Below are 27,612 nucleotides of genomic sequence, written 5' to 3'. Positions count from 1 at the left end.
TGGCCCCCGATCAGGACCTGCGCTGCTGTGAGATGTGTGATGGGAACCACAATCAAGGAGGTCCCTGTTTAGCTTGGCAGGGCAAACACCAAATCGCCAAGCTCACCCCAGTGCCTGGCGTTGCTGCTCCGCTTAGGCGGGCTTTCCCCAGATTTGCCAGACGCAGATCCAAAGCAATTACACGTGCTTTCACAGGATTGCACCTGCTGGTGCTCACCAAGGTTGCACTGCCGTTGCTTCCCTGTTGCCCCATATGGCTAGCAGACAGTGTGCTTGATCGCGGCTTCCGCCTCGACGTTTCAGATGCCCTCAAAGCAACCGCGATCCGATCTCTGGATGACCGTCCCGCTCCTGCGATCTGCGCCGTCTCGACTGCCCATGTCAAGCTTGACATCCTATCGAATGCTGACTGGTGTCTACCTATGTACTGCAGCTGACTAAGGACAATCGAGTCTCGGTGGCCCTCACTCCAACCATCCGAGTCGGCCAAACATTTTGCGAGAGACTGCAGAGTAGAGCATATCCTACACCCGAAAGCATAGCAACCCCTTCGGGAAATAGACCAGAGAAGCTGTGATAGTCATGTCCTTATGAAGAGCCAGTGTGACTGCCAAATGAAGAGACGAAACTATGGAGCAGCGACTACCGCGTGAATGGCCAGGGTGCGAACAACAATTCCACGATATCATTGTCTAAAAGGGTCTTAAACATGCCAGGTATACTTTCTTGTCAGACTGTCATGGTGCTGACTTTACACGTGCGGTCCTTCAGCTTCTGGGTCTTACTCTCAGTCGACTCTCAGGGCATGTGCAATGTCCCTACAGCGCCATGAGGTGGCCAACTTAACAGCGAGAGCATGAGAGCGCGATGTACGGTACATGGATCCTGATGTCAAGAGTGCTAACTGAGCTACGCCAAGTGATGCGCATGGAAGATTTCTGCATCCCAGAGGTAACAACAAATCCGAGTCATTTGGTGACCGAAGCAGACGGTGTCGATCAGCATGTCATGGTCTGGCAAGGAATCGCGATCAACGATAGGTAGGCAGTGGAAGTGACTATGAGGAACTAGACAGCAACGACCCGGAGGCCTCCGATCATATTTGATCATTTCGTTTAGAAAAGTAAACTCGTCATGATAATATATGTTCTAGTCTCATCTATCCAGGACTATTCAGTCCATTCACAAAAGAACTCCTTTCCGGGGTATCTCAAAGATTCCGACTCCGTCGCTGTGCTGAGGATAAAACGAAAGCTCGGCAATCCCACCCATTCATACCGGCTCTTTGATGAACGAGATCCGAACCAGCGCAATCGGCACAGTGTGCCATCCACAAGTCTCCTGCCTGGAAGCCGATCACCAAACCTTCTGTTGTACTAAGTCCCGAACATTCTTTCCAGTCGAAGTGTTCCAGTGCCGCGTCGCTAGGAGTCTTTCCATACATAGAACATCATTCCAATGCCACCGGATCGGAGCATTCGGAAAAGAGCCGATGCAAGTTCTGCAACATCAACGCCCGAACGCTCGACCTGCGCCTCAAATTCGGATAGCTTCAACTCATCTCCTCCCCAGAGGTTGACAGTCCGAGATCCTCACACTCGTACCGTGATGACACTGCTGCTTTCGAAATTGAAAGACGTGCTGAAGAGGACCTGGGCAGCAATTTCCTTTCCCCGCAACTACAGCTCGAAGCGGCACTGGGGTAAAGACCCCAGTTTGGAGAAAGGCGAGATCGATGCTTGTCAGCAACCTTCGTGCCTGTACCTGCCCGGAAGCTTGCCCACTCTCGGGCTGGTTTATAGCATCTTCTTACGCAGTCAAATAAGCTTGACACGTCGCCGGTAGTTTCCGACGTGCTCGAGGTTGTCTGCCGCAAATATGAAGCTCGTGCCTCGGAAACGGGACAGGTCTTGCCGACAAGACTTGACCTGGCGAAGGAGCTTCAGACTCATACATGTCCACCTGGCTTCGACTCAGCCGGCAGCCAAGACGACTGGCATCCTAAAGGTTGTTTCCGCCAGAGATGGACCATCTGTAGCTGCAGCACCCGAGATAGCGAGACTTATTTCCAGCTCGTATCTGACGCTGAGACCGTCAATGTCAAGCGATGGTATTAGTGCTGTGCGCGGAAGTTCGAGCTCGATTGAAGAGGACGCTGAGAAAATCTGCTTCGTGTTGGTGGCTGATGCATCCGTCATGTCGTAGAGCGGTGGAATTGCAGCTGCACTCTTGACTGAGACTGCACTCGACTTGGCAATGCCATCGGTGCTGGTCCGCGAGGGATTGCCGACCGTACGGTGTATGTACCACTTTGCTTGTACATTGCATGTCGCCCCTGTGTGAATCAATTCAACTACACTAGTTGGCATGTTATCTGACGCCGCCAAGTCGAGACTGAAAGGGATCGAGATCGTGCTCGACTTCTCTGTGGGTGGCCTATCGTAAACTGTTTCTCCGAGGTTATGCTCGTCTAGCTTGAGTTGCATGTCGAAAGGCTGGTCAGCGTTCGCCCGGAGGGACTTTAGTCGTGATTTGGCACCTTTAGGCTGGCGAAGTGGCTGCGAAAGAAGTTGATCCTGTCGTGCTGGCAGGAGATGGACCGCTGAGGGCAGATCGATTGAGACTGGGCCACGCACGGTTTGGACTTCCTTCGAACGATTGTAGAAGATGATTTCGTATGTGTACTGGGTCCGGCCTTGGGCTTTGAGATGCCGCCTGTTGCTCAAGGCATGATCACTTATTGCTTCTGAAGCGATATCGACGTTTGAGAACGGCAGTAAGGTCGTCCGATTGAGCTTGTCTGCTGCCCCGAGATTAAATGACACATCGGCTTGTTGCCGCGACTTGAAGGTCTCGGTGCATGGCGTCGTTGGGTAGAAATCAGACCAATGTAAGCTCTTCGCTAGAGAAACGAACTGAGATACAGTCAGGGCTGCTCGCTTCCGGCTGAATTCAATCATAGCCGCAACTTACAGGTTTGCTCGTTTTCATGCCATTGATGTTTGACTTTAGCAGCCCAAGCAATGTCAGTCGCGCAGAGTCGAATGGTCTCGCTCGGAGAGGGCTGTGTGCGACGAACAACGAGCATTGAAGTTCTCTTCGTGTTGATCCTTGTTGGTCTGCATCGATATGAGGCACAGTGTTGATGCCCAGAACCTCAAAGGTCACGTTCATCTTGTCGCGCGTGGCGGTCATTCTGTTGAGGCGGGCTCTCGAGTCTCACCATGCACATTCGGTGGGGTGGGAGTGGTAAGATCGGTAGAAGACAGAATCATGGCAAGTCATGGTTGATATGGTATCGCCCCACGAAGCCAAGCATCGTAGGCTCCCACATGATAATATACCAGACCCATGCAACTTCCCGCTTTGATGGCGGAAGATACTTCGGGTCAGCAGTATGCAAGGCAAAGAAGCATGTCCACGGGTAGGATGGAGTCGACCCGAGGGCGAGGGCAGTTCTGCAATGACTTCCGGCTTTCCTTCTTCAGGCCTTGGGGAAGGGACATTTCGCCAATTGGAGGACGTGGGGGCTTCCCAACACGCCCGAGTAAAACCTTCTCGGATATATCAAGGCGGTTATACTTCGTGAAATGAAGATAAGCGACTCGCCTGTTGGGTAAGCCGCGTGATATCTCTTGCATGCTCAGGCACTGGCTGACCAAAAGTTTGTATGCTCGTATTGGGCATGTCGTCCTGCTGGCAGCGTTCGGGAGGACGTGAGATGTCTGGCGGCTTCACAACAAGACTATTGAATCACTTGGGTGTGTTTCTTCCTGGCGCATGACTGTTGTACACAATTAGTAGAGACGAACAAGGCCTTACTTTGCGGATTCCGTAGGACAAGAAATTCATCCCGGGCAGCCATTGACACTACCTCTCATAGTATGATGCGAATAACAGAACCAGAATGAATGACCACTGATTGCTGTAGGTTGAAAAGGTCTCGCCTGACGAGGCTCTCATCCAGGTTGAGATCCTCTATGTCATTTGAGCAGACTCATTGTGCGTTGATGGAGTCATGAGTGCGTAGCAAGTATGGGAAGGTCTGTTTGCTGCTGCTGCTCACGCGACACCGGGCGTGACGATGAGTCTGCAGCAGACGGAGCCTCTGTGCGAGATAGACAAAGACGACCAACGCGTCAACATCCGGCGCACTACTTGCTATTCGAAGTGACGAGCAGGAACGACAATCACCATAGAAAGACAGGGAGGAGTACGGGGGAGATAAATGGCTTGGCGCAGCATAACTCCGGCGGACTTTTTGATCCTCATCAAACATAGCAAACCGCCTGCAAGTGCTTGAATATCCGCCGCAGACGCACCAACTACTCAGCCCCTTTCGCGATCATGTCGGCGGAGAAGATGGAAGTTGACGCGGACGGCGAGAACGGCAGGTCGTCCCCCACCGATACGAAAAAGCAGTCCTCGTCAGAAGCACGCACAATACAAAATGCCGTGGCCGTACGCAGTATCGAAGGCTGGATTGTGATCGCAACGAACATTCACGAAGAAGCCAGCGAGGAAGACATCACAGATCTGTTCGCCGAGTATGGAGATATCAAGAACCTACACCTCAACCTAGACCGGAGAACGGGCTATGTGAAGGTATGTTACCAACATCTGCTGGCTATACACGTACTGACGAATGAAAGGGCTACGTCCTCATTGAGTATCCCACACAAGTCGAGGCGCGCGCAGCCATCAAAGCGCTCAACGACACCAAGTTTCTGGATCAGACCATTCAAGTCGATTATGCATTCGTTCGACCGCCACCAAAGCAGGACAAGAGTCGAGGTGCTGGCGGGAGAAGAGGCGGTCGCGATCGTAGTCGCAGCCGAAGCCGTAGTCGAGACCGAGGACGGGATGACGACAAGGAAGGCGATGATATGAAAGATTGAGAGCAGGTCTGAAGAACACATATCACACTCGTACGAGTTGACGATTACGATCATCCGAGCATACGTCGACTACTAAGGTAGTCGTCCAAGCGCAAGGGGAGCAAAGACCGAAAAGGTAGCCGGCGCAGACGTCGGCCTAATGACGATTCTGACTACTGGTAAGGCGAGCCGCGTATCCGTCTCGAAAGCCAGCTCTTCTGACATGGCGTACAGATCTGCTCGACCATGTGGAGATCCACGCCAACGCGACGTTCGTGAAAGCGCAAATGTCTCCGTCAACGCCTCATTTGTGACAACTGTATGGTCTCCTGCGTGAGTATTTGTGGCATGCTTGGGATCCGAACCAGGAACCTTCGGCCCCTGGAGCAAACGAGCCCGGTATACCTCGGGCTTACGCACCGCGTGCTGATGAGTATGTCCATTGATGACAACCTAGCACTGTCTAAACAGGCTCGGCATCGGTTTCGACCGGAAAAGAGGAGTCCTGTGGCACAGGGTCAAGTGCAGGAACAGCCCATCAAAAGGACGCACCTTTAGTGTGTACGGCCTGTCATCTATAGACGCTGGCTCATGAACCGACGTCTCCGGGCTCGTCGAGCCTACAATTGGATGCCAGCGACATTCTCACCCATGGGAAAGCCTGCTTGCACACAAGTCACGTGGCATGTCGAGCAATGAGAAAGTACTCGGCCAATCCGTCATATACAGGACTGAAGTCCGCTGATTTAGCCGTGCTTAGTCTTCCCGGAGACGCCCTCAGCGACCTGGGGGGACTTGAGACGTAGGGAGGTCTTTATCACAAGCAGGCATGGGTAGTCTCACGTTCTCGTGTCAAAACTATGTTTAGCCGAGAATCTTCATTTTCAATTGTTTTCTATCTTTTTCTATGGATAAGGGTTTGCCCAAACCAAGGATTTGCGCCGTGACTCCGGAGGTACCAAGTGGTACCAGGGAATTCCGCCTGTAACTTTATGATAGATGCCTTGCTCCTTGTACCTTGATGTTATGTGATATATAGCGGTTGCATAGGTCACTGTCGCTCAGAACTGAAGCTGAACCTGTGGCGGTCGTGATGTTTTGTGGTGTTTATACGCGTTTGCGTGACTATACGGCTTGTATAGAGATTCCCAGTTAGAAGATGCTCGAATGCCTGACGGAGAGCATGAGCCTTTTGACGGCACCCTGGATTCTTCTGCGGCGGTACTGCTCCAATGTAATGCGGGGCGACGTGCTTTCGCTGTCGACTGTAAAAGCAGTCGCGAAGTATTTGACGTCGGCATTGCGCGGACCGACAATGGTGGCAACCTGGAACTGGGTAATATGGCGTAGCTGTCGTTGTTCCTGCACGTTCGTGTTGTTTGGCTCGTTTCGGTAGGCGACGATTCGAGTGAAGCGCAAGTCAGATCCAAGGATACTCTGGCCCTGATAATTAAAGGTGGTGTGCAGCAGTTTCATCTGACCACAAGATCGACTACCACTGATCTACCGACCAATTCACATGAGACCTAGTTGGTGAACACAGTCTGACGATGACCTCGTAGGGTATAGACAAAGCCATCGCTGGGAGGTCGGTCCAGTCACTGCCGGTCTTCCGCCACGTGATGCGATCGTAGAGCTGCTGGGGATCGAGACACTCCCAGACCCAGGCGGTCTGCTCGCCAAAAAGCTTGTGAACGATGCCGGTAGCGTCCTGCACCATGCGCTGCATCATCTCCTGGAGGCGGCAGGTTCCGATGGCACGGCCGTCGAGGAAGAACACGGTCTTGTCGGGGCTCCAGCTAACCTTTTCGGCCATGCAAAAATTGGCCGCGGACGCCTGGGCATACGCTCGGAGAGTAGCCTGATGCTTACTTCCTGTACCAATGATATTATTTGATATGATATGTAGCGGATGCGCGTAGGTCGCTGTGGCCCAGGATTGACTATCACGGCGGCGAGCTGGTTTTGTGGAGGTGCACTGAACCCGGTTCCCGTCCCAGAGCAGTACTGGACCCTTGTTGCCATCATCGTCACCGTCTCCTTTGATACAGTAGAATGCCAGGAGGGCCTCATAGAGCTCGTTGGAATGGCGGTGGATAGAGTATATCTCAAATAGGGGGCTGAAGCTGACTCGGCCGCACGAGCGACGGTATGTAGTGCTTATGCGCATTTGCTGTGATTAGATAGTTCCTGAGCTTCAGGGCGTCGCGAGTCCACTCGCTCTTCAGTGAGCTCTGCCATTTCTGTGAGTCTTTACTGCCTGCCATAGCTACGACTCAGCGACGCGTATCGGCTTTACTCCAACAAAGCCTAGTGGAAGCTAAACTGTTGAGTATGTCCTGTACCAATTGTGCCGGGGTCGCGCAGTTCTGCACCAATGTCGATTTGCTCATGCTCTTGTAGTAGTTAAACTGCCATTGCTGCCACACCATGTTAGACTCATCTTCTGTCACTTGAAGTTTGTCTGGGAACTTGGCAGCCATGTGTGTGGAGGAAGCGAGAGCCCTGATAGTACACCATGGTAGCTTGTGTGTCTTGACCTGGCCCCAGAACCGCTTTTGCCAGTCTTGGTGAAGGCTAAGACGGCCGCTGGCTATCTAGAAGGGTTCTGCATCTTGCTGTCGAGGTTGGGGAACAGCTCGTTGGGTACTGCCTGTGGCCGCTGCGGTTCCTTGAGGGATGCAAGGGCTACAGGGTTGGGCGGTGTACCTTAAGGCACCCTCTATCGAAGCGTATTTTGAAGGGGTGGTATATATGAGAGTGTCCCAAGAGATGATATAGTGTGACTCTTCATCCAATTCGTCCATAGTGACATTAAAGACCCAGCGCCAGGTGTCAGTAACACGTTGGCGATTGTCAGAGTTCTTGGATGCTAGTGGTGTGTCCGATTGGTACTTCGCCAACGTTCGGAAGCTTGCAGCGCGAGCACCCTTGGCCCGAGACAGTCGTCCACTGTTCATGCTCTATCTTCCGGCCGGATATCTCCCCCATACGGTGGGGCCAATGTTCCGGGATCCGAATGTGGTGAAACTGTGTTGTACAGGATAACCAGTCTCGTAACGATGAGCAACTTCCCCCGGCAAGTTGTGCCTGTGACCATAGCCGACAAATGGCATCACTTCCAGATCGAGGCACTCTTGATAGACAGTGTAGCTACTGCCAGCATCCACGACTGAATCGAGCTGCCACGGGCACATAGCCACGGCTTCAGGGTTCAAGATTTGCGTCCGTTCGTGTGACTGTTGTTGTGAAGCGATAGTGGCATTCTCGCTGGTAGAGGAATCGATATCCCATCGCTTATGATCTGGACGGCGTCGGCGATGACGTGGACTGAAGACTGTTCCATCCACGACTAGCGGGCCTTTAGTGCCACTCGTGGAATGCTGTTCAACGTCGGTTGTGGGACACACATTCTCAGGGCCAGTGGTTGGGTGACTCACCATCCCTGCCTCGTGCTGCAAGCCCAATCAAGTGGCGGTGAAGCGCCATATGATCGACTCGGGAATTTGACCTTGCAACTTCGCCTGCCTGTACGATTCGAGGCAGCTCGAAATCACCGGACATAACACAATCTTCTAATGCACGGTATTGAGTGTTGAGCTGGGAGACATTAAATGATGTTGTTCTGGACGGAAAGTGTGCCGCGAATCCCTCGTGCTGCTGGAGTCGATGTAGGATGCCTGGCCCATTGAGAGAGCTCCGTTCGGGCACGACTTCGAGGGATCGAGGGGTCAATTGGGAAGTCCGGCTGACTGTCTCACGTGGGCGCACTCCACTTGTACTGACGAAGTCAGCTGTGGTTGTCAGCCACACAGCTTGTGTAGACATGCTGTCCTTCCTCCCCGTTGCGACGAATCAAGGCCTTCTGCCCTTTGTATTGACTGATACATCGGTACCAGGGCAGCAGCAGGGTGCGTTTTCTTGCGTTTATCCTCGTTAAAGGGTTTCACTGTATCTTCAGAGAGCCTCAGGAAATTCGTCTGTTGCTCACTGAACGTATCTCAGTCGCTCCGGCAAATTTGCTCCGTGGCGGGGATTCAAGCCGCAGCATCTTCTCAAGGGATGGCAGATCTCGCTATTGGTGATAGACTGGGACCCTGTAATTGGATAAGTTCCTCGAGAGCTTGATGTGGATTTGCAACAAGCATTTCGTTCCGATGATGACACTCGACTTATTAGAATGAAATCCCTCAGCCTCATGAAACTCCTCCAAGAGGCCGAGCAGAGGCAATATATTGATTGATACATTGGTCCCAGGGCAGCAGGAGAGGCTTTGTATTCTTGCGTCTAGCCTCGTTGAAGGGGTCCATCGTGTCTTCAGTGAGCCACATGAACCTCGTCTGTTGGGTAAGTGACGCATCATAGTCGCTCCGGTCTCATCGGGTGCGTCTAGTAATATATATAGATATATATATATATATATATACACATGTATGTATACTGGGGGCGAGTTTAACGTCATCCCGGGACCGTGCTGATGTGCATGAGGGGCTTCAAATTGTTCGATGGTAAGCCTGAACGGTTCTGAGAAGGGAACGCAGTCGTATGTCCGCATCGCCGACTCAAGGTCCAAATATCACGATCTTCAAGACCATGTCGTCACTGGTACGACAGAAGTGACTGCTGGCGACGACGTGAATGTTTTGGCTGACCTCGCTGATTTATTCAGCGACGCCAGGTTGTTATTTGTGAGCTTAGGCCGTGTCTTTTTAGATCCGACGGGCAAAGGACGGTTGCCATGCGCAGGATCAACGACAGATCGTGGGTCCATCGATCCGGTCGACGGTGCGCGGATTGTCCTCGCAGGATCGACCACAAGATCAATGTGTGGCATTCTCGTTTGGCAAGTGCCAGACTTATGATCCCTGACAACGCAGTGATGACCGTAGTCACAATGGTGAACTTGGCAACTGGAGCCACGGTAGCATGCTTGTTGCCTCAAGTGATGCTTGAGTGCGAGCAGATCATCTGGCTTGAGCTTTTGGTGGCTGCGTTGACAAGCTGCATCATCGCATCTGCCTCGCAGATGGTGCTTCACGCAAGGTCTTATGATTTGCTTCTGAAATGCTGCGAGGTGAGACGCTTCAACCTCCGGAAGGGACGGATCAATCCGCTGGCCTTGGCGATTCCGGAGAATGTCGTTGTGCTGTGGTGCAGACGTGACCCGGGAGATTCCGGACAGTTCAGCAGAGCTGCCGCTAGGCTTGCGTGCCGATCGACTCAGGCCCAGGGTACTCTCAGATGCAGTGGGAGGCGCCTCCTGCGTCAGGGTGCTCAGCTTTACCTGCTCATGGCCCGTGTGCGAGGAGGGCATAGGCTGAGCCGGCTGGTTGGTGTCCGACGCAGTTTCAGAAGATCCCCGGCCAGGGAAGCTGACCCTAGTAATCAGAGAGCGAGAATCCTCCTCGTCACTTGGACAGAGAAGATCTTCAACTGTGGTGCTGGCAACCTCCCAAGCTTGCTGGGACGACGGTGAATCGTGCGCTTGGCCAGCAGCCGAAGGGGATGCCAGAGGCGATGCATGTATCGTAGTCGCACCAGGCGCAGTTTTCGATAATTCGTGCACTTGGCTGAGAAGAGATGAGCGTGATGAAGCTCCAGAGACGCTCTGAGAAACGAAAGCCGACACGATTGACCCCTGATGACTCGAATCCGGTTTGGGAGACTGCGGGGTTGCACCGTCGAGTGGCTGCATTCCAGAGACCACTGGTCGCGCACCAAGCGTCGGCTCAGGTGTGACCGATATATGTGGGATATGTTGCAATGGCGAAAAATGGGTTTTGTGAAAAGGAAGGCGGTATTCTCCGGGGAATCCGTCCCAAGGTTCGACCAGCGATGTCTTCAGAAGAGTCAATTCATCGTCGGCGTACTCATGTAGCGTGCTGTGATAACTGGAAGGACCAAGAGCACAGTGACGTGCTGGCAATGGCAGTTTTCAACATTTAGCTCATAGGCTGTCCTCAACTTCTGCTGGACTGCCGTAGAGTCACATGCAATGACAGAGACATGTCGCTGTGAGTTCAGCGCCTGAATGAACTCAACCATATCAGCGCTCCTGCTGACGGATTCCGTTGCCTTGAGGTCTTCGCTCAGCTGCTTCAGATCAACGAAGATCTGAATCAGGGCAGGAATACTCTTTGGCAGGGTGTGCTTGGTCTGAGCATGCTCTCGCATCTCATGCACCAAGGAGTCGATGACCTCCGCAGAGCGGTCAGATCGGGAAAACCTGTGGCGAAACCAAAGATGGTTGCCATTGATCAGAGCGAGAATATAGGGGTGAACAGCCAGCTTGGCCTCTGCTTGCTGAGCCCGCTTCATCCACCGTGCTCGGCCGTCTGACTGGTCCAGAACGTCAGCTCGTAGATTCTTCGCCTGATTCTCCAGATCGCTCTCGAGAAGGCGGAGTCGCTGGATCTCTGACTTTAGGCTCGAGAGCTCCCTCACCTCTCTCTCCAGGTGAGGTACTCGCTGAGCCTGGATGTGCAGGTCCCAGACGCGTTGGACGAAGTCCGGAATACTGTCCAGATCTCTGCTGCATTTTCCGTCCGGGACAACGGTGGTCACTTCTGGATAAGCATCTGAAAACACATCGATAGCTTGAGATCTCTTGTCAACGGCAACCCCGAAAGACCTCCAGCCCGGTTGGAAGTCCATCGCTGCTCACGTCTCAGCAGAGCCGGGGTTCATCTAGGGAGATCGGGCTATGCCAACACGCTTGTAGCTGAGGCAAAGGAGGTAGATCAATCTGCTCCGATCCAGACCTGTCAAAAGCGCGGGACGAACTGTCAAGGTTGGAACAAGGGACCAGACAACTCAAGATCGCAAGTGCGAAAAAGGACGGACGGACATGAACAAAGAGTCAGAGCCAAGAGGGGAAAGAGCGGTGACCTTGAAGGAGAACAGTTCTGCTGTGACCAGATGTTTCGAGGAAACCCGCGCACGCTAGCTAAGCAGATACAGCAATAAGCTGCAAAGATTAAGGGTCTCGTGCTGTAGAGCTGTTGGCAAATGTATACATTATGAGACTAACTGGGTAGATAGTGTGTGGTTCGTATGCTGCATGCAAGCAGCACGCGGGCAAACGCCACTAGTCCTAGACCCATCTAGCGCGACATAGGCGCGCCGCCATGAACCGAAACTCGCGTCCCCCGCGAACTCTGTTGGAAGTACGTAGGTACGTTCGACTTGCAGTAGTGACCTGTCATTTCTATTCAAACCAGACCATGTGCCCTCGCATGCACTTCTGACAGCTGTCTACAAGTCGGCTCAAAGAAATGAATGTCTCATAGGCTGGGCCTTCATTTCTCAAGCAGCTAGCCAGGCTCATCACACTGACCTTGCCTCCCACCACAGACATGGTCTCATTTATGCTGAAGGACGTCAACTTCACTAGTGTTGCAGTCGCAGTCGTGGTCGGAATGATAGTCGCAGAGTCTGGATACGCCACAGCAATGGTGTAGGACAAGTTTATCCGCCATCAGACGGGTACGAAATTGCGCGAACACGTCAACGACTCGGCCGAGCGGTTTGATCAAGGGGAAATATGTGAACATGTCGGTTTCGACACCAACCTGACGAGCTTCTGAAACGCTGGCAGCGGGAACAGTAACGGCGGGCGTGTGTGGTGAGCGAAGATGGCGAGACATTCGCTCGTGTGTTGTGATGATTCCCTCATATCCATGGAATTCGCTGTAGCGTATCGTGCTTTGCCATGCCATCTGAGCCGCTGTGTCTGGTCCTATTCCGCCGAGATCGCAGCGTCCATCAAGCATGCAGATCTTGGGTCCCGGTGGTAGTCCGGTCCTCTGGACAGCGTGTCTGCTATTGGCCCAATGTATCGCATCATCGGGAGGACTGGTTGAGAAAGGAATTAAGCAAGCAGTTGATACCAGAATTGAGGGCACGGACCTCCTAATATCGCTCAGTACATCCTCCGAAGCAACTGCGCAGCTCCAGCCGCCTGCGACCGTCGATCATTTAGAGGCGCGATTCGTCCGCAGGGCGGCTGATTTCAATTCCGACGTAGACCACATCTCCTTTTGGGGTGACTGGGGACCATGGTCTCCACCAACACAGACATCATCGATCTCCTCAGCGACCACGACCGCCGCCACGACCACAAAGACGGCGACCACGACCACAATCCGGAGCACTTCGACGACCTCCACAACCACATCCACAGCAACGCCAACTGCGGAAGCCAACAAGTTTTTCTGGATGCGCCTCGAGAAATCTGGTGCGAGATTCGTCAAAAGAGCTGGCAGCTACGTCAAGTTTGACGGCTTCGACGCTTACCTCACCAACGATAAAAATGAGGCATCTGTAGTCGACTTGCGTGGGGACGTTATCATGCATGTCGGCCTGTATGTGGGTACTGCTATCCGTGAGGGTGCCGTGGTCTTGGAAAGGTTCTGGACCGCTCAGGATAATGTCGTTCATGGCTGGCATCGTAACGGTGACGAGCTTACCTTTGCACCGGCCAGGCTTGGGTTCTGTGTTACAGACAGCTTGACCGTCATTGCCGAACTCACCACTCCTCCTCCCTTCGTATGTACGCCCTACAGGTTGATTGCGGAGAATGTTGATGGTAATCCACACCCGGAAGCATTCCATATGGCAGGCTGACGTGAGTAGGTTCGCATCAGACACCCACGACAACCACCACGAGTAATCCTGGGCCAAGTACAACACCGACGACCACTTCCACTGCACCAACATCAGATCCCTCCGGAGACATGGACGACGAGCCAGACCATGATGGACCACCCGGTATGCCAGATGATCGGCATGGTGGCTGGCATGGAGGGCGATACGGAGACCGTCCTTGGGGCAGGCGCCCTCCCTGGTAAGATGGCCTCACAGCACGCGAACGAAGTGAATGTATATACGATGGATGGATTTGGTGTTGCAGCTTGAAGCACCGACTTTGACCCTGGACTGCTGCCAAGCTCATCTGGAGACTGCGTGATTGAATTCGCTGTGTTGATTGGCTCACTGATCTGCGGCAATTAATTGTTCCGTGCCTGTTAGCCGTGCCCCAAGACGGAGGTGTCTCCGAGTTTTTATCTTGTCTGCGACGTGCCCGAGCTCACATTATTTCTTTGAAAGATCCTCACTCCCTTCTTTTAGCGACGGTGACCACCTATTTGAGAAGATCGCACCTTCTCTGCCTTGCTGCAATATCTTGCGCTTGCCTCTAGTCTCAGCTCCTTCGTTCTTACCACACACATAATGGCTGCCGCTGCTCAAAAGGTCGCGGACGCGATCCCTGCACCGACACCCGAGGCGAAGAAGCTCTCTGGCTTGGGCCTCTACTCCAGATTCGTGAGCGCTTCATACCTTCGACTCGGATCATTGCTAATATGACAGGCCTTCGCTGGTGCCGTCTGCTGCTCAGTGACCCACGGTGGTCTCACTCCCGTCGATGTGTAGGTGTTCCTGACCATACTGTTGTCAACTCAAGTCTGATCATCATCGCAGCGTCAAGACAAGAATTCAGCTCGACCCCGCGACATACAACAGAGGTCTCATCGGAGGCTTCAGACAAGTGATCGCGAAAGAGGGCGCCGGTGCTCTTCTGACTGGTGTCGGCCCAACCTTTGCTGGTTACTTCCTCCAGGGCGCGTTCAAGTTTGGAGGATATGAGTTCTTCAAGCAGCAATCCATCAACTTGATTGGCTACGAATCTGCGACCGCCAACCGCACCGCCGTCTACCTCGCCTCAGCTGCTTGCGCCGAATTCTTCGCCGACATTGCCCTCTGCCCCCTCGAAGCTACCCGCATCCGCCTCGTCTCCGAACCCACCTTCGCATCTGGCTTGGTCTCGGGCATGAGCAAGATCGCCTCGCAAGAAGGTCTCGGCGCTTTCTACAGCGGTTTTGGTCCTATCCTCTTCAAACAGGTTCCATACACGATGGCCAAGTTCGTCGTGTACGAGAAGGTTGCTGAAGCAATCTATCAGCGCGTGGACAAGAGCAAGACCTCCGATGGCATGCAGACTGTCATCAACTTGGGCTCTGGTCTGATGGCTGGTTTCGCTGCTGCTATCATCTCACAACCTGCTGACACTATGCTCTCGAAGATCAACAAGACCAAGGGTCTGCCCGGTGAAGGTACCACCTCGCGTCTGATCAAGATCGCCAAGGAACTGGGTCTTCGTGGCTCTTTCAGCGGTCTCGGTGCTCGTCTCTTCATGGTTGGAACCCTCACTGCTGGTCAATTCGCCATCTACGGTGACATCAAGAAGGCTATCGGCGCTGTTGGTGGTGTCGAGATCTCGAAGTAGGTAATTGGATTACAAGATGATGCATAGCAGATGCGGTCTTACAAGCTGGCCGCGAGACCTGTCTCGGCAAGTCCCAGACATTTGAATGAGCATTTCAGAGGCGGACGTCGGGGCGTGCAATTCATGCACCGGCGTCCAGGATTTTCAATAGATGAGCGGATTTCAAGTCCATTGAGTCGGCAGAGGACATGGTTTCGATCACAGTTCTGCCACCAGGTCAACACAGATAGAGACACGGGCAGTACCTTGTACAAAAGCAAATGGTTGCTGCATGGGTCTGGTAGAAATTGCATTAGTCTAAGTCCATCGTGCAGTTTCCCTAGAGTGCGATTGATTTGCTGTATGTCAAAAGCTGCGGACAGGAGAATATATTGGATGGCAAAACCATGCCAAGCCTTTTTCGGCCAACGGATGCTTCTATGATTATGACTTCGCTAAAGTGAACACAACCATCACAGCCTTTTCTTCGAAGACCAATGCCAGCGGCCGCCTCAACGACTGGCTCGAGGTCATTCCGTCCAGAGGATCTGTTCGACGACCAGCAGCTGCTTGATCAAGCACGAAGTCATCTACTGCGCAATGATCTACGGTCTGCAATCATCACAGCATTCAGACTTCCAGAAGCAGACGAGTACGTCTACCATGCCACCGCAGCGGTAACACTTGCTCAAGCCCAGTCCGCGATCAACGCTGGTCCGTCTCACGGTCTGCACGACTGGTATCTCGACGCTTCGTCTCAGCCGCTGGGGCATCCTTCTCCAGCGGATATCTCAGCCTACATATCCCTCTTTGATCCTTCAAAGGCGGCGGCCAACTCTCTCAAAGGACTCGTCAGCAATGCAAAGAAGGGTTCTCTTCGAGCAGCTGCAGCCCAGCATCTGCAGTCTAAGCGCTTCGTACACCCATCTATCCCAGCACCACAAAAATTGAAGACGGCCCACGCAAATCCGTACATTGATTTCCTGTCCTACACTAATACGACGCTGGAGTCTTGTGGCCCTACTGCTACGTCAGATCTGGTCAAAAACTCGCATCATGTTCTACCGATTCTTATGCACCATTTTTCGTGTGTGTGCCCGACATATGAAGCACTGGCTCTGATTTCACATTTCGCCAAGCCAAAGTCGAGGGGTCAACCTTCGCGGACTATATTGGATGTGGGGTCTGGCAACGGCTACTGGACGCTTCTCCTTCGTCGCACCCCTTTCGCCAACACTGTCATCCCCATTGACAACCTGCAGTCAAAGTGGAGGACGTTGTGGGTGTCCGATACGGTTCTCACTGATGCGGTACAGTTTCTCCAGAAAAGGCCGGTGGATGTGCAGAAAGACGATGTGCTACTGCTGGTGTATCCGATCACAGCGAATGCCTTTACAGAGAACGTGATCAGGGAGTTCAAAGGAGATGTCATTTGCATAGTAGGTACGATGAATGGGAATGGGTATACAGGCTTCAAAGGGGAGGGGGTAGATGAGTGGTTTAAGAGAGAACGAGGGGTTGAATGGGAACTGGTGGTCAGAGTAGCAGTCATGTCGTTCCCAGGCAAGGACGATGGATTATTCGTCTTCAGGCGGAAGGTAGCATAAAGTCTCGGGCGCGAACATCTGATAGCAAGTGGCCGTAGATTCTCTCGAGCATGCACAGCAGGTGAAGCACGGTTCAGGCAGCGGGACGACATAGTTGGGCGAGGCAGGCGGAAGACAGCATACTCCTGAAGTTGCAATCAGCGTGTTACGCTGATGACCACATTCACAATGGCTTAGACTTCTTCTCATGTATCGCAGTGTCAAGACTCAAGGCTGTGCAGAGTGATAGGACGAAGGGCGCTGCGGAAATAGACGTGAGCTTATATCCGGACATCGAGATCGACGCCGAAGTTGACGCGAGATTAATCGGATACCAACACCACAAAATCGCCATCGAACTCCCTCTGATTGATCTCATCCATCTCCTACGAGAGCCCGCCGCCAGCACACTCACATATCACCACAGACTGACAGATAGCATCTCTCAGTCTCCGCGCCCACCCACAAGTCTCCCACAACAATTTTATGCAATCTGCGCCTACTGAGATCTCCCCAAACGCGACTTCAGTAGAATCATCCCACGACAACCCTCCTCTCTTTCAATATGGACTCCCTCCACACAGTCACCCGGCCTCTGATCGCCTCTCAGGCGACAGAGAGCCACAACATCCGGTCGCGCCGGATACCAGCGACACGGTGTCGATCTCGTCAAGGAGCACGACAACATCCCGTGGACGTGTCCGCCTTACCCGACGATTGAGCGAGCGGACCGAAAGCTCGAATGCGAGCTCTTCTCCCGGCAGTCGAATTGACGAATATGAACGCAAGCATGCAAGACGCAGCAAGAAAAAGGATGGGCTTGTTTTCCAGGTTGTGCCAGTGAAGAGCAATAGCGACGGAGGTGTTGCTATCGAAGAATTTCCGAATGGTATAGTAGACCACTTCTGGTGCATAATCACCGCTAATACATCGCAGAGGTCCTGACGCACATTCTCTCCCATCTGCCACCTGAGACTCTCTCCTCAATGAGCCTGGTCTCTCGTCGCTTCCATAAGCTTGTCACTACTCCACCAGCATGGAGGATTGCGTTCGCTCGCTACTTTCCTGGGGCCGAGTCCATGCAGTCACCTGGTCCGTCGATCGCAGACACGGAGAAGTCTCAACGTCGTTCCTTTACCCGTCTCAGTGCCCTGGCTTCTTGGCGGAGCGAGTACATTTTGAGAACTCGCCTGATGCGCTCTTTGGGACGCGGTCGACCCGGTCTTCAAGCTGTGTCCAAGTCAAGCATGCCGAGATCCTCAGGCAACGCAGGTGTTGCGGCTGCTGTTGTCACGTACCAGTCCGGACTGATGTTTCCAATCAGTCACATGCATGCCACATTTGGGACAGGACTGAACAAGCGCCAGCCTCTGTTCGTGCATGGTGCTGCTGAGCAAGGTTTGGTGTCCAGCAGCGATCCAGCAACTGGCAAAGTTGGCTCCTGGGGTCTTGCTGACTACCAAGCTTTTCACCACTTCAGTGATCTCTATGCTGGCGAGACTGAGTACGGATTGGGGCAGGGCGACGTAGTCGGAATGCCCAATGTGCTTGACGTAAGTCAGCCATACGGACGGATCTACGGCGAGGCTTGTCCTGGAGGTCGTATCTTCTACACGGCATCAGGCGAGCAGCGAGGTCGCTTCCTGCCCATCTCTTCGACAGCTGATCGCGCCCGTGGCATTCCCGAACTCACCATGATTGGGACTGCTGTAACCTCGGTGTGGATGGCCAAGTCTGAAGCTGTTCTGAGGGTGACAGACGGCATCTTTGGTTTGCTTGCTGGCTTCTCCAATGGCGTGCTCGCAGCACATGCTCTAGGCAACAATCCTGCCTACGACAATCGCTTTGAGAAGGGAGAGCCCGCCGCCAAATGGGTACTCTGTCCTGGTGTACCCATTATTGCGATTGCCGTCGATGAGCATGTCTCACGACGCAAGGTTGACGCTGGCCGTGTCTGGGCAGTTGTGCTCAACGCGCTAGGCGAGGTTTTCTGCCTTCTTGAAACACCAATTCGTCCTACTGTACCGAAAGGTAAAGTGAGCGCGGAGGACCTGGATCGACTAGCTTGGCGATCAGGTCGCTCGGTAGAATGGAAGCTCATCGAAGCCACTCGGCGAGAAGCTCACGCGGATCCGTTCAGCACTGCCATCGTGGATGGAAGTTATTCCCCACGGACTTCGAGCGACGAAGCAGCACTTGACGAAGCTCAGATCACAGCTGAGACTTACGAGGTTGAGCGGTTCATTCAGTACAAGCCAAAGCATTTCAGAACTGTATGCGATGGCTGGGATATGCGCCGCAAGATGCTCGTGGACTTCGCTGGCGAGGGCGAGTCAATCGTGATCATTAGGAGAGGTCTGGACGACGACCAGCCTGCCACCATCAAGCGCTTGACGCAGTGCAGGAAGCGTCGCTCCGTCGATCATGACCTTGACGCGTGGCCAACCATTCAGCAGACCACTGCCCATCGCTCCATCTTCGGTGGCTCATCTCAGCCTGGCTCTCCTTCATTGCAAAGTGTTCCACGCTCACGCACGTCTAGTGCTGACGATATCGCCATGAAGTACGAGACAGAATGGCGAACATCAAACTTCAGCTTTGGCGATTTGCGTTCACTCCAAATCACCACTGAGGCTATCGACGACTCTGACTTTGCAAGGCTGGCACCATTGGAAGATCCGTTACTCGGCATGTCAGCTGGCTCAAATGCTTCTTCCCCTCTTTCTTCCCCTTTTGGTCATCAGGCTCAGTCATATGCTTCTTCCGCCGACATTCCTGGCCACCGGGCTCGCCTCATGGCCATCGGAACAAAGACCGGCATTGTCCTCCTGTGGGACATTCGTGCATCAGTCTCATTAGCAGTGGACGTGATTAACACCGTGCAGCCGGTCCGAGTCATTTACGCGAAGTCTCCCGAGATTTCGTCCTTGGCTCTCACCTCCTTGTACGTCGTGCACGGGGGCAATGATGGACTTGTGCAAGCCTGGGACCCGCTGGCATCAACTCTGGAACCCATCCGGACACTCAACTCACGCTTCTCCGACCGCGCGAGACGCCGCATTGCTCAGGCTGATGCTTCTGCGCAAGGCGTCGGCCACAACTACTTCGCTGCTGCCAGCATCGTTCTCGACCCAGACCCAACCGTTCTCCGCGGCATGGTGTCGCTCGGCACTCATCTGCGCTACTGGTCCTACAGCTCCACTGCCGCAGACGCCTACAAGTCGCGCAAACGTGGCCAGCTTCGACACCGCGCTAGCAACGCCGGTGCAGAGCACAAGGTCACAGCCACCGGTCGTGGCGTGTTGAAGGACTACATTGCCAATGAGCAGAACGAGATGGAGCGGGAGAAGCGCGAGCGGAATAAGGAGAACGAGCGGCTAAGTGAGCGGTACGGCACGAATCTGTTGGGCGAGGGCGCGAGTGAGGAGGAGATGCTGGCCTACGCAGCCATACTTAGCGAGGAAAGCATGCACTCCGATGCGGCAAGGCGTGCGAGTCAAGACAGTAGTGCTGTTGCGACACCGAGCAGAGACCATCGTGCTGCTCGTCCGTCGAAGTCGAGCTCCAGTGCGGCCGATCAGGGCGTGGATGCGGACATGGAAGAAGCGATCCGTCTCAGCTTGCTCGAGAGCGAAGCACGGCCTACCTCGTCAGCATCCTGGCTCGACACGGATGAAACGGATTATACCTTCAATGTCCCAATTCGCTACGCCAAGAGCAAGCGTGCTGGTACTGGCTCGCCGTGGAGCAAAGTAGCTCCTGGGTCTTCCGCTGCTGCCGCCAGAGGGAGTCTCCAGGTCCCGCACTCGCCGTCTCAACAGCAGCAGGATGATGACCTGGAGTTTGCCCTGCAGCTGAGTTTGGCGGAGGAGGCGAGCAAGCAGCAGCAGCAGCAAGTGGCGGGAGCTGGCGAAGCGGAAGAGTATCCGGTTTTGAGTAGTGGCAGCGAGGCGGGAAAGAAGGGAAAGGGCAAGGGCAGGAAGCGCTGATTGTGGTGGTCCGTTCCTGAGTGTGCGGTGTGTTTTCACTTCGAAGGTATTGGGGTCGTTATTCGCTTCTTCTGACTGTGGACGTGGTTTTATGTTTCGATTGAATGTTCACTTCAACAAATTCTCCTTATTACGTCTGTGAGGTCTTTCGCTATCTACCAAATGGCTTGCGGTGACCTGATCTCGGGCACGACTCAGCTTGTTGGCAAACTGATTCTTTCCCGGAGAGACGAAAGGGCAGCTGCCTTGGGGATCCCTCTGGACACATGACAATGCCCTTCGCCGATGATGACGACGTCACCATGGCCTTTTGTCTAACGGTGCATTGCACTGTCGTCAGGCCTCCTCGCCTTCCACGAACCTTCTCTCCATACCCTCACCCTCAACTTCGCTCAACTTGCCCATCTTCTCCTCCTTCTTCAACACATCCTTGACACTCAGAGGGCCTCTCTTCACCATAACAGTCATAACCTCATACAACGCATCCGCCGCCGCCATGGTCGTCAGCTCCGCATTCGTATCGTACGCGGGCGCCACCTCGACCAGATCCGCCGCCACGATGTTGATGCCCTCCAACCCGCGCAGGATCTCGCGGAGTTCTCGCGTGCTCCACCCACCTGTCTCCGGCGTGCCCGTCGCAGGCGCGAACGCTGGGTCCAGGGTATCGATGTCGATGGAGAGGTAGACCGGGTCGTGGGTACCAACACGCTCACGGATCTTCTTGATGATGCCCGCAGTGCCGATCTTGTCGATCTCGCGGGCTTCGACGCGGGTGAAGCCGACATAGCCGTCGTTTTCGTAGTCCGAAGGACCAGACAGTGTAGTGCGGATTCCAGCGTGGATGTTAGTGTCATTCGCCAACAAGCCCTCTTGGGCAGCCCAGTAGAAGTAAGTGCCGTGGTTGATGGCGGCTTGCTTGGACGGGGCGCCACCGAAGACAGTGGGCTTCCAGGTGTCGAGATGGGAGTCGAAGTGGATGACGCTGATGGGGCCGTAGGCGCGGTTGATGCTGCGGAGCAGGGGGAGGGTGATGGTATGGTCGCCGCCTAGGGTGATCAAGCGGGGGAGGGTCTTGCCTGACTTGGAGATGCCGGGCTCTTCGGAGGCGGTGTAGGGCGTGCGGGTCAGGAGGGTGTGGTGGCCTTCTTCGATCTGGTGGAGGGCGTAGGCGTTGTCGTACGAGGTCACGGGGATGTCGCCGCAGTCGATGACTTTGCCCCAGAAGTTGAAGGGGTTGGCGTCCATGGGTCTGGTGGTGGTGTTAGGGGGGGGGTTTATGAGGGGGTGGATGGTGGATGGCTTACACGTTGTACCCGCCACTAAAGCGCACTTTTCGTGAGCCTTTGTCCTCGCAAAAGAGAATGTGTAAGTCATTGAGCTAGACTGGAGGGACTGACTATAGATTGAGCCGGCGGCTACCTTGTCTGATCCCGCTTGGGCCGAAACGGGCACCTGGTCTGTAGGAGGTGCCTGTGTCGAATGGAGCACCTGTGATCTGGTCAGCTGCGTTCGTTCTTCGCCGAGTGTCTCCTCATACCGATGAAGGCAATGTCAAACTTCTCGTGGTCACTTGCTAGGCAAGGGAAGTATGGCAGGCGGCCAAAGGTCGAGATGCCGGAGAAGACTGAATCTGCCTTTGCAACCGTCAGTATCGTGCCTGGCCCGAGCGAACTCTTCATGCCATACCTGAGTGCCACCATCTCCAGGCAAGGTATTGTACCACAAGCTGCGATGTGGTCCTTCGGCAAGCGGAGTTTGGTCGTGATTTGCGTGAGCAAAAGCACAGCTGGCACAGGCCAGAGTAGCCAGAGTCTTGAAGAACATCTTGTCAACGCAGATGAGATTCACAAGCAGAACGCAAGAAAAGAGACACAAGAGCAGAGCCGAATGCTTTTTGATCTCCAAATTGTAAACAAAATATCATGGCGGGGTGGTGTGCGTATGCCGATCAGAGCTTCGAAGCTCTCATGGTGGGGAGCTACAGCTCCCGCGAGCTCCGTCATGCACGGTGCCTTGCAGGTGATGACAGCACCATTCTTGGGGCTGTTAGTCAAGCTCTTACCTTCGGCAGTGCTGCTGCCACGTTGTTGCTCGGATCCGGCTGAAAGATGTCTGCGAGTTCACAAGGCCAGGCGTGATGGAGACGATAACCCGTCCACTAGCAGTAAGCTATGGCTGAGGATAGCAACGAGCGCGACCAGAACGTTGGATCTAGATCAGCGCACATGTCCATGTGGTCTATGATAATGACAGCAGAAAATACTCCGTCGGTCATGGATTCATGTCAGCTCCGTGAAGTGGTGTCAAGGATGTTTGTAAATCCTTATCAGTGCAGATCGGCAAGAAGCCGGGAGGAAGACGTTGGATTGGAGATGACGCTAGTCAGAATAGCCATGTCTTTTGACTTGGCATTAGTCTTGGACACGTGACTACGTGTGGAAGCTCTGGCGTTTGAATTTTTGTCTATGGCTCGTTGTCATCATCACAACTCGTTGCTCGTTGTGGTTCCCCGTGATGGACGTGTCGTCCCACCGGTGCAGGCCTATGACCCTCGTTACGAGTGGGCAGCCTCGTCTTGCCCCGAGTCCATCCGCGCAAATGCTCTATCAACCTGCTTATCCCAATTGCTCCAAGCAACGATGATCCACTCTAACGCACCGACAAGGTAGAGGCAATGCACTGGCCAAGCCACAGGCCTGCCAGTCCCCAGCCATGGAAAGCCAGATAGATGCCCAGCGGCAGGGCGCCACCGTAGTAGCTGATGATGTTCACAGCAGCACCGATCTCTTGTCTGCCCATACCTCTCAAAGCACCACCACAGCTTCCATTGAGACCATCTGCAATCTGGAAGAGAGCCACGTACGGCAGGACATCCGCCGTCAACTTCACGACGCGTTCGTCGTCGTTGAAGATCTTGGCGAAGTGGTTTCGCGTTCCCATCAGGACGGCAAGCACAAGGCCCCCCATGATCATACTGAGCCATGCAGCAGTATTTGCTGATCTGGCTGCACCCTTCGCGTTTCTGGAGCCGAGCATGTTGCCGACCCGAGCACTAGCTGCAACCCCAATACCGAAAGGAATGGTGTTCATGACCTGATCCGCCGTGGCTACCACACTCTGCGAAGCAAGCGGTATCTCTCCCAGCCTGCCAGCAGCAAGGGTGACGATCTCGAATGCCCACCACTCCGTGCCGACGTGGAAGACACCAAGAATCGCCAGCTTAGCAAATGTACCGAGATTGTGCAGGCATTTCTTTGACCAACCGCCCCAGCACTCGCCTCCAGCGACGAATCGAGCATAGATGATCAGGCCAAAGAAGGACAGCCAGTAGCCAATTCCTGTTGCGAAAGGTGCAGCGAACAGTCCCCAGCCGGCGACATACACGAAGAGGTAGTTGAGCGCCGCGCTGATTGGAGATGTGATGAGCAGCACATATGTTCCGGCCCGCATGATCTCCTGGGCCTGCAGATACTTCTTCATCGTCTCAAAATAGATGTATCCCAGACCGCCTGGGATGAGGCACGTCAGGAACTTAGCGCTGTCCCTCGAGAGCTGCTCGCTTTGGCCGAGTGCTTTGAATACCGGCTCGGATGCTGCCCAAAGGATGGCGACAGGCACATAAAACAGTGTCAAGACCACAAAAGAGCGCTGTAGCAGAACTCCGAGGTCGTGCTTGTCCTTGCTGCCAGTAAAGCTGGACGATGCGAGAGTATCCAATGCAGTCGATCCACCCATACCAATTAGCCAGCCGGAACACATCGCGAACATGAACGAGAAGGCGGCAGTCGACAGATCCTGAGGTGAGGCCCGTCCGACGATTAGGATCGAGAATGTCTGCAGCGAATTCTGGAGCGTGTATGCCAAGATCACAGGGACAGATCCTTTGAAGAGAACCCAGAACTCATGGAGGACGAGTCTTGATGTCGGCGTCTTCTCCTCTGGCAGAATGTCTCCCGCAACACTTCCTGACTCTTCGTCTCCATTCTTGGGCAGAAGAGCGGTCGTCTCGTCGACATTTCCCCCCGCGTCACCTCTTTCATCGTCTTGCGCCATCTTCCTGCTCTCCTCTGGTAAGTCAGTAAGACGCCGGAGAGTGACGCACCCACTGATCAGTCGTTGTCTGTGTGTTCGATAATCTTACCACTGGTTCCACCACAGCCACGAGGCTCGTTGGATCGTTCACAAAATGTTTCGGAATACTTCTTGTCAGACTTCTTGGCAGCTGATATTTTGCATATGGCCCGAATGCTCGTACTACGATCTAGTATATCAACTCTGGCAAAGGCCGCACGTCACGTATTCTGCAACGGCTTAAAGGCCGTGCAACAAGAGCAGCAAACGTAAACTGATTTGTACTCGACAGAGGTAAGGACAGGGGGCCTTGATAGAGGGCAGATGGGTGAGGTCCCTTCAGCCAATCACAGCTCCTGAACTTCTTATCTCCAGCTTGCATTTTGACTAACGCCATCGACCTTCTCGACTACCCACAATCCATGCACTCGGATCCGATCAGAATGAACGAATTTTGCATGTTTCTCATGGCGAAGCTCTCCACCAGCGACGATGTCGCCGTTGCGCACATCTACGAACATAAGAGAAAGGCAATATTTCGGTATTGCGCAATTTACATGCCGACGCCAGCGAGCTCCCAGCAGAAAAACTTCTCTTATCAGACAACGCGTCTACGAAGTAATACCGACCTCGACACCGTTTCAGAAAATTCCCGTCTGGAACCCACCCAAGACTTGTTAGCCCCAGCCTGGTGTCTAAATCTGATCGCCTATCGAACCTCAAAACACAATCAAAATACGAAGATTTTTCGACGCGATATGATAAGGACTGTATAAGATGCTTGAGGTCATCAACGTCTTGACAAGGTAGGTGCTTGATTGCACTACATCATCATACTGCGAGTGAGATTCGTGTTGCGGTCGCGTCGCATTCTACAACGTGCTATCGGTATCCCGTAACTTGCCTTGTTGTCTTCCCCAGACTTGTTACATGGTTGCTTCTGCCACGTGGGACTCGCGTTTCTCCTAACATTGCTTGACGGCCTCGTCACTTTCAACTTCATTCCAACACTCAGCTTTCTTCCTCTACCAGCCAATCATGGCTGATTTGAACGAGAAGACCGGCGACGTCGAGTCGTCGTCAGGCACACCACCACCTACCACAGATGTCAACAAGGAGAAGCTTGAGGCCAGCACCATCGCGCCTCCACCGGTTGGTGTCGACCACATCGTCACCAAAGATGGCATGCGCCTACACCCTCAACCAACATCAGATCCTCTGGACCCGCTCAACTGGACATTTCTGCAAAAGCACTCGATCCTGGCGATCATTATGTTCTTCTACTTCATGTTCACTTACATCACCACGACCACGGTGCCTTCCTTCCCGGATCTCCAGGAAACTTACAACATCACCTATTCGCAAGTCAACTGGACGGTCGCCATCCCAGCATTGGGCCTTGCTGTCGGTCCCCTGATCTGGTCTTCGCTCGCAGACATCTACGGTCGACGCGTCATCTTCCTGATCGGCACGATCATAGCTTTCGCGTCCACGATTGGTGCCGCCAAGGCAAGTGACTATGGCGGGTACATGGCAGCACGTTTTTTCCAGGGTTTCGGCGTCAGTCCTGCCTCGACCGTGGGTCTAGCCGCCATCAACGATATGTTCTACGAGCACGAGCGCGGCCAGAAGATTGGTCTGTGGGTACTTTCAATCGACGCTGGGTTACTGGTGGGACCGATTTTCGGCGGCTTCTTGAACATTGTGTCTGCAGAGTGGATCCAATGGTTCTGCGCCATCCTATTTGGTGTGATGTTTGTTCTTGAGCTTATGTTCATGCCCGAGACACTCTACCCGCGCAATCACATGCTCACCAAAATGCCGATGATCACGTCCTCCGACGGCGCTTCAGCTGAACTTGAGAAGGTCGGCCGCAGGCGCAGCAACTCCGCGGATGTCGACGTCCCTCGCACGAAGAAGCTGCCCTTCGTCAACTACAAGCCCGTTCCTGGCATGCGACACCCGAAGCCGTGGGACGCGCTCCTGCGGACCATCCTGCTGTTCAAGTTCCTGCCGGTGACGATTGCAATCTTCGCATATTGCTTCCTCTGGTACTGGTGGGTGTTGAGCGTCATCACTATGCTTCCCGCCGCGTATCTCAGCTACACTCCTCAGATCCAGGGTCTTCTGTTCATCGGCCTGCTCCTCGGTACACTGTTCGCCGAAGTCTTCCTCGGCGGCCGCCTGAGTGACTTTATTTGCGCGAAACTAGCGAAGAACAACAACGGCATTCGTGTACCTGAGATGCGATTGTGGCTGATATATCCCGCAGGCGTTCTGACCGCGATCGGACTGATCATCTGGGGTATCAGCGTGGACAAGAACTACCACTGGATCGTGGGCCAGATCGCTTTCTTCCTATTCGCGGCTGGCATCCAGATGGGCAACACCGTGGTGTGTGCGTATGTGGTTGATGCATATCCGTTGCAGAGCATGAGCGTGATTACGTTCTATGCTGTGTTTTTGAACTTGAGCGCTTTTGCGGATCCGGTACGTTTCCCACTCTGCTTGATAGCCAGTCACTTTACCGAAATCCTCATGCTAACTTGCTGCAGTTCTTCATTGCCCCTTGGCAAGCGACCAGTGGGTGGACATGGTGTTTCGCGGCACAGGGCATCATCGTCGCTTTCGGAGCTTTGCCAGCATTCGCAGCTCTGCACAAGTTTGGACCAAAGTTGAGGAACATGTCCGGGCAGCCCAGCTGGGTGAACCCCGAATTTGACACTTTCTTGAATTGACTTGAGTTTGGTCGATGAAGGCCACCCCGAGGATCTGATCCAAGTAGGATTGGGACTGTAATGGCGAGATAAGGCATAGCTTAGACA

The 27,612-nt window shown here is 53.8% G+C and overlaps 10 protein-coding genes across 10 annotated transcripts; 5 read left to right on the top strand and 5 right to left on the bottom strand.

Annotated features, from left to right (window-relative positions):
- Positions 1-1,973: 1,973 nt before the first annotated feature.
- AB675_4619 (uncharacterized protein) lies at positions 1,974-3,195 on the bottom strand (the record flags this gene model as incomplete). The annotated part of the gene is made up of 2 exons (XM_018144771.1): positions 1,974-2,915; positions 2,974-3,195. The coding sequence occupies 2 exons, from the start codon at positions 3,193-3,195 to the stop codon at positions 1,974-1,976; spliced, it is 1,164 nt and encodes a 387-aa protein (XP_017999019.1).
- Positions 3,196-4,347: 1,152 nt separating this feature from the next.
- On the top strand, positions 4,348-4,898 carry AB675_4618 (RNA-binding protein 8A; the record flags this gene model as incomplete). The annotated part of the gene is made up of 2 exons (XM_018144770.1): positions 4,348-4,605; positions 4,653-4,898. The coding sequence occupies 2 exons, from the start codon at positions 4,348-4,350 to the stop codon at positions 4,896-4,898; spliced, it is 504 nt and encodes a 167-aa protein (XP_017998978.1).
- A 1,131-nt stretch (positions 4,899-6,029) lies between these two features.
- Positions 6,030-6,693, bottom strand: AB675_4617 (uncharacterized protein; the record flags this gene model as incomplete). The annotated part of the gene is made up of 2 exons (XM_018144769.1): positions 6,030-6,380; positions 6,427-6,693. The coding sequence occupies 2 exons, from the start codon at positions 6,691-6,693 to the stop codon at positions 6,030-6,032; spliced, it is 618 nt and encodes a 205-aa protein (XP_017998910.1).
- Positions 6,694-10,727: 4,034 nt separating this feature from the next.
- AB675_4616 (uncharacterized protein) lies at positions 10,728-11,531 on the bottom strand (the record flags this gene model as incomplete). The annotated part of the gene is made up of 1 exon (XM_018144768.1): positions 10,728-11,531. One exon carries the CDS (start codon positions 11,529-11,531, stop codon positions 10,728-10,730), a length of 804 nt encoding a protein of 267 aa, XP_017999020.1.
- Positions 11,532-12,647: 1,116 nt separating this feature from the next.
- On the top strand, positions 12,648-13,726 carry AB675_4615 (uncharacterized protein; the record flags this gene model as incomplete). The annotated part of the gene is made up of 2 exons (XM_018144767.1): positions 12,648-13,464; positions 13,512-13,726. 2 exons carry the CDS (start codon positions 12,648-12,650, stop codon positions 13,724-13,726), a joined length of 1,032 nt encoding a protein of 343 aa, XP_017999131.1.
- Positions 13,727-14,108: 382 nt separating this feature from the next.
- On the top strand, positions 14,109-15,162 carry AB675_4614 (Mitochondrial phosphate carrier protein; the record flags this gene model as incomplete). The annotated part of the gene is made up of 3 exons (XM_018144766.1): positions 14,109-14,201; positions 14,247-14,305; positions 14,358-15,162. The coding sequence occupies 3 exons, from the start codon at positions 14,109-14,111 to the stop codon at positions 15,160-15,162; spliced, it is 957 nt and encodes a 318-aa protein (XP_017998946.1).
- Positions 15,163-15,638: 476 nt separating this feature from the next.
- Positions 15,639-20,716, top strand: AB675_4613 (F-box/WD repeat-containing protein pof10; the record flags this gene model as incomplete). The annotated part of the gene is made up of 3 exons (XM_018144765.1): positions 15,639-16,584; positions 17,338-17,616; positions 17,664-20,716. 3 exons carry the CDS (start codon positions 15,639-15,641, stop codon positions 20,714-20,716), a joined length of 4,278 nt encoding a protein of 1,425 aa, XP_017999055.1.
- A 336-nt stretch (positions 20,717-21,052) lies between these two features.
- Positions 21,053-22,540, bottom strand: AB675_4612 (putative agmatinase 1; the record flags this gene model as incomplete). The annotated part of the gene is made up of 5 exons (XM_018144764.1): positions 21,053-21,965; positions 22,021-22,057; positions 22,136-22,204; positions 22,254-22,350; positions 22,403-22,540. 5 exons carry the CDS (start codon positions 22,538-22,540, stop codon positions 21,053-21,055), a joined length of 1,254 nt encoding a protein of 417 aa, XP_017999164.1.
- Positions 22,541-23,365: 825 nt separating this feature from the next.
- Positions 23,366-24,769, bottom strand: AB675_4611 (putative transporter; the record flags this gene model as incomplete). The annotated part of the gene is made up of 1 exon (XM_018144763.1): positions 23,366-24,769. One exon carries the CDS (start codon positions 24,767-24,769, stop codon positions 23,366-23,368), a length of 1,404 nt encoding a protein of 467 aa, XP_017998979.1.
- A 1,056-nt stretch (positions 24,770-25,825) lies between these two features.
- AB675_4610 (putative transporter) lies at positions 25,826-27,525 on the top strand (the record flags this gene model as incomplete). The annotated part of the gene is made up of 2 exons (XM_018144762.1): positions 25,826-27,277; positions 27,343-27,525. 2 exons carry the CDS (start codon positions 25,826-25,828, stop codon positions 27,523-27,525), a joined length of 1,635 nt encoding a protein of 544 aa, XP_017999092.1.
- Positions 27,526-27,612: the final 87 nt, after the last annotated feature.

Source organism: Cyphellophora attinorum, assembly GCF_001299255.1.
Source record: "Cyphellophora attinorum strain CBS 131958 chromosome Unknown Contig16, whole genome shotgun sequence".
NCBI lineage: Eukaryota > Fungi > Ascomycota > Eurotiomycetes > Chaetothyriales > Cyphellophoraceae > Cyphellophora > Cyphellophora attinorum.
This window is presented reverse-complemented; position numbering and strand designations above follow the sequence as displayed.